This window comes from Thunnus maccoyii, chromosome 10 (assembly GCF_910596095.1).
Source record: "Thunnus maccoyii chromosome 10, fThuMac1.1, whole genome shotgun sequence".
NCBI lineage: Eukaryota > Metazoa > Chordata > Actinopteri > Scombriformes > Scombridae > Thunnus > Thunnus maccoyii.
The window spans coordinates 19,491,971-19,502,080 of NC_056542.1; the positions used below are offsets into that span (position 1 = coordinate 19,491,971).

The 10,110-nt window shown below is 37.3% G+C and overlaps 1 protein-coding gene across 1 annotated transcript; it reads right to left on the bottom strand.

Moving 5' to 3' along the window:
- Nucleotides 1-1,090: 1,090 nt before the first annotated feature.
- Nucleotides 1,091-3,192, bottom strand: LOC121905325 (urokinase plasminogen activator surface receptor-like). The gene is made up of 4 exons (XM_042423509.1): nt 2,756-3,192; nt 2,513-2,659; nt 1,733-1,843; nt 1,091-1,608 (listed from the first exon to the last, which is right to left on the bottom strand). The coding sequence occupies exons 1-4, from the start codon at nt 2,850-2,852 to the stop codon at nt 1,406-1,408; spliced, it is 558 nt and encodes a 185-aa protein (XP_042279443.1). The 5' UTR covers nt 2,853-3,192; the 3' UTR covers nt 1,091-1,405.
- Between the last annotated feature and the right edge of the window lie 6,918 nt (nt 3,193-10,110).

A 10,110-nucleotide genomic window follows, 5' to 3' on the forward strand; every position in this document is an offset into this window, starting at 1 on the left:
ATGGGCCAAGATCCTGCCTGCACTAAATGACATTTAACATTAAAAAACAACAACATACATTTCTTCTGAATCATTCTCTGGAATGATCAAATTAAAGCCATCAGTAGGATAGTCCATTCATAATTCTATACATATTTATCCTGTCACTTTGATATTAATGTAATTTTTTGTCATATAATAAATAGACTGTGAACGGACAAAACAAAAAAATCATAATGTCCACAAAAAAGGTACAAAAATTTAAAAAGCATTTATTATAAGCGGTTACATGATAAAAACAAGACCAACACGCATTGACTGCTTACACATGCATCAAGAGCACTTGATTTGTGTCACATTGTTCTCAGAAGCACTTCCTCATTTGTTTCTCATCAAAAAATCTCAATGTTTGATTTAACCTGTTTAGTCAGTTCAGATCCACAGTTGGTCATTGTGTCTCTCATACAAAGCAGATAACATTTAGAACCTATCAGGCATCTCATTTGACACAGTGAATTACAATAGCTATTTCTAGTTGAAAATCTTAAATTTAAATAAATACATTTTTATATAAATTTATATAATATTTTGAAGACTAAACAACAAAGATCACTGAAACACATGTCTGGAGGCTTTTACAAGGGAAAAACCTCTAGTTATGTCTCTATGTCTCTACAACAACCACAGCCTTTATTATCCTAATTCTTGCTTGTGGGCATTTCACCACTGGGTGTTGGCTCAGTTACAATCACTTATTAATCACTCAAGTTCTGACTTAATTTTACCGTGAACACCCAAGACAGTACACACCAAATTGTCTGATCTTGTCAGTCATACTGGTGCATTTATGCAAATATAATTAGGGATCTTAGCAGATTAGCAGTTTGCTCATTATGAATCTTATCCAAATGACCTTCATTCTACCAACTTTGTATCCTTGTTTTATAACACAAAATTGGGAAGTAAATTTTACATTTTAAACTTTTGAATGAGACTGAGAAAGGATTTGGAAAACTCACAACAGAAATACAGCAGAAATCAGAGCAGAAATTAAAGACATTTATTCATTTCTAATTATATAAAAGTTTTAAGGTTGATGATAGCACTCAAAAACACCAAAATTATACATTAACACACTTTCTCCTTGTTTTACTTAAAAAAAAAACAGAGAGGGCTGTTGCTGACAATTACTCTATGTAAGACAGTTACTAATATCTTTATGGGCATCATGCAAAAAAGGAATCAACCAGTTGGAAACTGTATGAAGCAGGAAACAGAGGAAAAACATAACTTTACTAACTAGTATTGTCATATTTCGCTTGCTATACTTTCTACTTTCTCACTCATCGGTTGAAAAGATAAACAAAGGGGTGTGAGCGACAAGAGGCTATGTGAAGATGAAGAGGAAAACTGAAGAGCGAATCAGTTAAGAGAACAGAACCAAAGAGACCAGCGGGGCCACCAGGAGCAGAAGGCCAGCGCTTGTGCTGCTGGCACTGTTGCAGTAATCGCCCAGACAGCAGCTAACTTCTGCTCCAACGGTCCCTGTCATTTGTGCAGCTAATGCATCAGAGCATATGAGCTTGGATGCACAGCCCTTCACGGTTGTCTTTTGGCCTCCTGCATTCACTGAGAGAATGAAGACATAATGTTTGTGAGTGAGCTTCAAGTTAAAAATCAGAACCACATAACATTCCTCAGAGCAGAAGAAATACGTGGGGCAGAGGTAGAGATAATGCTGTAGGCCAATTACCTGATGTTGAGATGCAGTAGTCCTCATTCCCCTCACAGTTTAGAGTTGCAGTGCACGTTTGTCCATTGCAATGATAGCACTTTTTACCATTGGGATTGGATTTACTGGGCTCTGTAACATAGAACAGACATTGTTCACATTGCTTAGGGAGGGTTTTTGTCTAGCAGGCTATTCTGTGGATATTTCTTGATATTACCCTGCAGATTAAAGTGTAAATAAAATCGTATTATTTTAGAGATAAATAAAATGTAGAGATCTGTCATTTGTTTATTGTCTGTCAAGATGTGATCATGGCCCATTGCCAATGCAAAAAACTAGACCTGGAGATAAATACACACCCTCTCTCTTACAGACAGACAGACACACACACACACAAAACGCTCCACTGTGGCAGTTGGGGGTATCGTGCCCTTAGGCTCCTCTATAGCAGATGGTGATGGAAGGAAAAGTAATTTTCTTTGTCGTGTCTTGGAATTTAAGGCTTGTTCCTCGAACATTGTCTGCTCCAAACCTTTTGTCTCAGGTTTGAATACATGGGACTGGCCTCTAGAGTCCACAATACCTACATTCATATGTCAATATAAACAAAAGAAAATCTGAATTTTATGTTTTAGCCTGAAACAACAGATTCTTTTTAAAATTTCAAACATGAAAAGTTCAACCATTTATTGCGATACCATTTAAAGTTTTTGCTCAGGCAGCTAAATGCCAATTTTCAAACAATGCAGGACTCAGTGCTAAGAAGCAAGTAAATATCAAAAGACAATACAGGTAAGTTACCAGGGACAGGTTCCTTGTTGCAGAGGTCAGTGGTGCAACACTTGCTGGCAATTACAGTTTTGGCCACTCCGAAGTTGACTGACATCTCACCACACTGATCAGCGGTGACACAACTTTTCATTGAGACATCTGACACTTTTTTACCACCTGCAACAAAAAGAGCAGTTTATGTAGACTGAGCCAGCTTGAATCAGTTTTGCAGTATTTTCGGAAATTAAAATAATGTACCACTAAACACCATACCTGCATATGCAAGCATTCTCATTGCACCACACTGCAAGGGGCATTCTTTTGTCTCTGTGCAGCTTCCTGACATTGTCTTTTCACAGTCATAGCACATCAGGGTGTAGGCTGCTAAAATACAAACTCAGATGAGTTTAAAAAAAGAAAAAAAAAACTTCAAACAGTTTTTCTCATCCACAAAGGGTAGACAAAATAATTTCAATGCATTAACTCTGAAGTTACACTGGCAGCACAATTGAAAAGGGGCCGAAACATCTTAGCACAAGCTGTAGGTGAGATGGAACTGAGAGGAATAGCAGTGACCAATGGCAAAATAACATATCAGGTTTGGACACTGCTATTTTTGACACATTTGTACAGGCAAATTTGGCATTTCAAAATGACATAAAGATGAACAAGAGAACAAAATGAAAACTTGCCTTTAGGAAGAAGCACAATCCCAAAGATCAGCGTAAGGAGATGCATTTTGTGATGGTGGGATGCAAATGACTTTTAGTTGTTGTTAGCTGTTACGGCTTTATAGTGTTTCTGAGAAGGAGTGGACTTCATCGCGAAGCCTCCTCCTTCATTCCTCCTCTTCAGTAGTGACAAGATGTGATTCTTAAAAAAAGCCTTGTACATTTACTTGAATGTGGAAATGTATGTGTTTTAGTGCATTTATTTATGTTTTTGTATTCATGTTTTGTAGATTTTAAAGTCATAAAGCCATATAAAGTCTATGGCTACAACAAAGACATAAAAATAGATACAAAAATATAGATACAAAAACTGGTACCTACTGTACAGATAGACCAACTGCAGAACCAATAAAATGCAGAATAAAAGGCATTTACTTTCCATGTTTTACAGCTCCTTTCATGCTGAGCAGCCAGGATCCACCCAGTGTGATTAGCTTTATGCAGTTCAAATCAGCCTTCTGGATGCCTGCACACAAAGCTAAAAGCAACCTATGCACACATACCTAAATGTGTGCACAACCCAGTATGAAGACTCCTTTTCCCCTGAACATTTATTAGTATCACTTCTCATTGACATTCAGCAGTCTGTAAAATCTCATGCCTCTTTTCTGAATCATCTTATCAATTGAGCTTATTACCATTTTAGGAGCATTTTCAAAATGTTTTAGGTACTGGCAGTCTCTCTCTGCAGTATAAATATAGATGTTCAAAACATAACTAAAAAATAGTCACTTCCACTTCTCTACATTGATTGCACAAGGGCATCTCATCAATGTGTACTAAGGCATACCCTGAAAACGCTCAAGGATGTGGGCGGAATTTATCAGACGCCAGTGTAACAACCTCAGCATCTGTGTTATGTGGTCGTAGTTCCTTTTACTAGTTAAAACTCTAGCAGCTGCATTTTGTACTTGCTGCAGTCAAGTAGTCTAGCTCAGGGGTTCTCAACCTTTTGTAACTTAAGGCCCACTTCTGATTGTTGAAAAATTGAAAAAAAGGACCACCTTCCTAAATAAATGAAAAAAAATCAAACAAACAAACAAAAAAAACCATAACATGACAAAAAACTGGGCTGTAAATATTCTGTTTACCCTCAGTGAGACACTTGGGTTTGCCTCTGGGAAAAATCAAGATGTGGTGAGAGGCTGACATGCAGAGTAGCATCCAAGTTGCTTTCAGTTTGCTCCTTGCCTTTGATTTTGTGACACTTTGTGTCACAATGGAAAACTCTGACTCACATAAATAGGTGGTGGTGAAAGGCAACAGAAATTTGATTGCCCATTTTGACAGAGAGAGATATTGACTGGCAGCCATTATCCTGAATGAAGCAAGGTCAACTTGTGTGAGCTGAAGCTTCAAGCTGCTGTTTGCAGATAGTTCCATCAGTTCATTTTCCAACACAGTGGATAGAGCCATGTCTTCTGAAGCAGAATCCACAGAGAAAGCTAGCTGGCTAACAGTGGCAAAACAAGTTTGTCTCTCCCTAATGATGTGTCGTGTTTGGCGTGGTGATATTAAAATGTAACTGGTCATTTAAATTATGCATTTTAATTTGATGTTTTTATTTATTTAGATATAAAAATGACTGGTTTTATAAACTTTGTAAATTATCAGAAAAAATCATTTTAACCATTTGGCAGTACCACTGCTTCCGCGGCCCACTAGATGGCGCTCAGAGCATTTTCAGCATCCTCCTGGATAATTTTAAATATGCTATTAATGTTGAGAGACATTTGTGACAATTTAAAAGAGGTATCCTGTCTGTTAGCTTTTCCCCCAATAACCAGGATTTCTGTCTTGTCACTGTTTAACTGTAAAAAAGGGCTCAGGTTACCGGGGGACAGGGAAATATATGGCTGCATGTTATCAGCATAATTATTGTAACACACATTGAGTTTCTTGATTAGTTGGCCTAGAGGCAACAAGTACAAACTGAACAATAATGGGCCTAAAATTGACCCCTGGGGAACACCGCCTGAGACAATATATATATGTGTGTATATATATATGTGTGTGTGTGTGTGTGTGTGTGTGTGTGTGTGTGTGTGTGTGTAAATATATTTTAAAAAATAGTAATTTGTGTCTCTTCAAATGTAAATTGAACCTAAAAAGGAGCATTTCATGCCTTTAACATTACATCCTACGATTCTTCCTCGTTTATGTATCCTATCTCCTGATTCCTTCACTTACTCTGAAAATAGCCTGAAGCATGATCATCAGAGCATGAAGCAGAACTTCAGTTGCTCGGTGTTAATTACAGTAATTGTTGACAAACGACACACAGTGGGAGTCAAGCTATCCAAACTATCAAGCTACCTTAACATTACTGTAATGTAAAGCAGCACCAGATCAACGGTTAAAACAACACTGTCAATGTGAAACCTTTTTGTCAAACAGATTACTATTTGATGCCGCACGTCAGTTAATATCATCCTCTGAACTCTGATTCATTCGACTGTCCCATGAAAGGGTTTGTTTGTTTTACTTTTCACCTGCGTAGCAAGGGTTGGTGGTGGTTTGTTGGTTGCTCCTTGTTGACAGTAACAGCTGTCTCTGTGTCTCATATGGAGGATACAGTTTTCAAATGGAAAACAAAATGAGCGCTCCTAGAAGCTACATCAGAAACTGCGGTGGGAAGCCAGTCTGACCCAACAGCTGTAAAGTGATGAACAGTCTGCATAAGACTAAACATAAACTAGAAAATGCAATTTCTGTAGGAATTGCGTGTGGTTGCTGAAAGTGGATTTAGATTGCATAACTGGAAGCTGAACACTATTGAAAAATCTAGCAAGATTGAAATCAGCAATGGGTAAAGTTGAACCTACACTCTCATGTTTTTAAGACAGACATGCTATGCACTGAGCTAACATGTCACACAGCAATGTCAGGCCAGATTCTGGTGTTTACTCTGTCAATTGCATGAAATTGACAAAAAAGCAGTCTCATTAAGCAGATTGACATCACCTGGATTCCTTCATCCTACAACTCTACTGAGTTCTGCCCTAAGCGGGGCTTGAACTCACAGTCTTTGGATCTAAAAGGAGTACAGAAATGACATGACCTTAAATCATTGGACTACTCACACATGCTGTTTAGCACTGGAAAAGATGTATTTAACAAGCATATCAATCCATATTTTAAGTAGTAATGTTAAGGTAAGCTAGAGAGGAATTGAATTCTGGTACAGGATAAAGATGCGAGGCTACTTTGTACATGAGAGCAATATTATGAGGAGCACTGCAGTGAGCGGCTATCGAACACACAACCTTGTCATCTAAGGTGAAGTTGATCATGAGAGCAGTGTTATAAACCACTGAGCCAACAGTCATTCACAAAAACAAGAGGAAAAAATCTCCATTTTGATGAGGAAAATGTGTTTGTCTCAAACCAGAGCTTGAAGCCCAGAGATTTGTACATCATTAGTGAAAGCAAGACTAGTTTAACATGAGAATGAATAATATGTGTAAAAAGTGTTTGAAGGAAGAGAGAATCTGTAAGTTTAAGAAACTGCAGTGAGAGAAAACACACATCCTGCAAACTGTATTGCAGTCAATGAGAACATTACAGCGACTCTCTATCAATTAAGGTTCAGATCTCAAAAACTATAAGTCCTATGTGAAATTTATTTACATTTTGAGAGAGAGGAGGCTTGTGGCAACATACTGATATGTGCGCGAGGAGTTAAAATTGTGGAAGTGACAGCTGTTAAGAAAAAAAATTCTGGTCTAAAATTATCTGTGCTCTCCACTGTGCCTGATCACATGATACACTGGTGAGACCTGACAAAGTCTGCAAAACTTTTGGGCTTAAATTGCTGAAAAACTACAAAACAATCTGATAACTTTGAAAGTTCAAAGTTTTGTGAACATTTTACAGTTTGAATGGCTTCTGTACGATAAGGGACCTCTGAGCAGTAGAGTGTCAAAGTGACCAAGGTTCCAACTCAGTTGGACAGTTCGTCCCATAGACTGCCATTATAAATTTTAATGTTTTAAAAAATTATATAAAATTGCTGAAACACGTTACATTTCAGAAAAATACAAGGCACACATCTGCTGAATGAGTTGCACAGACTGACAGTTGAATGGTTTTTATAGCACAAAGTATGCAGCAGTTGAAACGCGGCAAAAAACGTAGGGAAGACGGAAAAAGAATAAAGAGTGAGAAGAACAATGTTCAAATACACCTTGACAAAAGGGCACTTTGGACATCAGGTGAGTTGCCTGCATAAAAACATATCAGAGAAGAGTACTACTGCACCACCATCTCTTCTATCACACCTAAAACTTAAAATATAAAACCTAACTTTATCTTATCTTATGTTTATTAACATTATCAAGTGGGTTTATTTTCCATCTTATGTACATATACATGTTATTATATTAGTTTTATGTCTTTTTTGATGTGAAGAACTTGGTGCGTGTAAATTATTTTGTTGTAAAGCACTTTGAGCTGCATTTTTTTTGTATGAAAGGTGCTATACAGATTAAGTTATTATTAGTATTATTAAAAACATTTTTAAAAAAGTTAAATTTCAGTGGTGATACCTGTTAGTGTAAAACTAGTACTAGAGTCCGGCCAAGTTTCAGTTAAAAGCAATATGTCCAGCTTATGATCTGTACTTAGGTCACTAACCAGTGCAGCCTTTCCTGTGAAAGATCTCACATTTAATAAAGCAAATTTTAATGTTGTCTCATTCAGCCCAGTAGCTGAGACTGCAGTCTGTCAGAGAGAGGCGTTAATCTGAGTCAAAGTTTGATGGTTGGCTGACCTGTGTACAGTTTTCTGTATGATAAAATAGGATCACCTACCTTCAACAACTTGAATAGGCATGATGGGATGGTATAGGGATACAGTCTGTGGGTCATTGTGGTGGGGGATATTACTGATGCCACCTATCCTCCAAACACATCATAGAGACTGCAAATGGAGGACAGTGTTTTTGGTGAACAGTCTGGTGCCTCTATCGTTTGGATGGTTATCACTCCTGTACAGGTTCTTTTGGGTCCAGAAATAGTCAAAATTATTAACAAACCCAATTCCAGTGGCAATACAAAAGTTCAATAGCCATTGGTGAGCACTGAAGAGACAACTGAAATTCCCACAACTTTTCCTCTGAGAGGAAATGGGGCCTGAAAGAATACAGAGCTTTCCATGGCTCTGAATACTATCAGTTAGTGTCTCATAGTCTTGTTGGAGCTTAATTGACTGTTTAAGTCTAATATAATTTGTGCCCACATGAACAATAATAGTATGGGCAGTTGGGTGGATGTCAGTAAGAACAGGGATGAGTTTAATCATGTCCATTATTCTTGGCACCAGGCCAGCATTATGTAATTCCATTTGGCATTTCCACAAACCTGATGATAGAGTCCCCAACTAAGAGAAACTCTGGTTCCTCGTCTGCACAGCCTTTACTGTAGACGGCAAGGTTAACATATTAGAATCAGATAAACTTTTACAAACATTTTTACTCAAAAGAGGGTCTGTGGATTTTGAACAGGATCTTCTAATGGTCAGTATTAACAGGAGGGATGATGAGAGCAAGCAAAACCTATTTCAACATTCATATGACCCTCGACTGTTGTTTTAAGACAGACTTAAACAACAGTGAACCTATATTGTAAAGAAAAAAAAGCTCATCTTAATTAAACTTTTTACAAATTCACGTATTGCATATAAATTTTTTTGCTCACATTTAATTTGTAATATGGTATTAGGTTGTAATCGTTAGTTGCTGTCCACGTAGGGCGGCCTAGATTAGTTAGAAAAGTTATTTATTAGCATTAACCCTGATAACAATGTAGTTGCTCCAGTTAGCCTATATTGATACCTGCTAAAAAAAAAAAAAAGTTTTTTAAAAATGAAGAGATAACTAGAGATGAATTCAACCAGATAAACCTGCCTTTGAGGGGAAGCACATTGCTATGAATCAGTGTGGACTTGAGGTTGAGGAAATGTCACAGGATGACCTTCATCTCTCCAACAAAGGCCTTCAATTCTACAATGAAGGATGGAATTTACATTTAATGTTTTGTTTATTTAAATTAGCTCAACACAGCAAAAGTCAGCATTTCTAGTCTTACTTTAAAGGTAGTTGGATAAGACACATGTACAGAACTTTTCATATGAAAGGCAGCATCTTTCAAGCCTCACTTGACATCTTCATACTTTGTGCATCAGCAGATGAAAGAAGGGACAAATTCTCCTTTTTCTGTAAAATCAATCAACTTCTTGTTTTCAGTTTTTAGAAATATAAACTCTATGGCAATTCTCCAAAAACTTCTGGTAATATAATATTGAATGACCTCATGGTGTTGCAGTAATCCTCTGTTGTTAAGCAACAGAAAATGATGATGATGGTGAATTCTAAACACATATACAACAGGAATTCCCCACTCTTATCTTTATTATGACCTATGCATGCTATCTTAATGTTGGCATATTTGACATGTCTTAACATGTCAAATATCTTAAAACTCTTAACACTCAGCATGTTAAGATTGCTTGGTTGCTATGTAAGTGTTTGCCATCAGCACCAAAACTTAGGTTTCATTTCTGTGTTCTCAAATCAAGCAGCAAACAAAACATTTTGTTCTTATAGCAAAACCACAAGCATGCCACATGTAAATTTGTCTGTGGAAACATTTCCTGTTGGCTGTCAATGATTATAGCTGGTGGGGTGGTGATGAGTTTCACTGTCAGCATTTGTATGACTGTAGAGATGACACCATGTGTGACTATATATGTGAATCACGCCCTGGTTATAATGTTGCTGTAAATATCATGACTTGGGAAAGATTCACAATATGCCAGTGGGCACTTGACCTTTAAGTAAAGACTGAAACAAGCCTGTGCAATGAAAAGCACCCTGCAGATGAAGAACCACAGTCAAAA

Excerpts from the sequence above, each read along its gene's own strand:
- LOC121905325 (XM_042423509.1), bottom strand. The coding sequence starts at position 2,852 with ATGTGCTATGACTGTGAAAAGACAATGTCAGGAAGCTGCACAGAGACA. Across the intron at positions 2,660-2,755 it reads GAGAATGCTTGCATATGCAG|GTGGTAAAAAAGTGTCAGAT; the intron begins GTATGGTGTTTA and ends TTTTTGTTGCAG. Across the intron at positions 1,609-1,732 it reads CTACTGCATCTCAACATCAG|TGAATGCAGGAGGCCAAAAG; the intron begins GTAATTGGCCTA and ends TCATTCTCTCAG.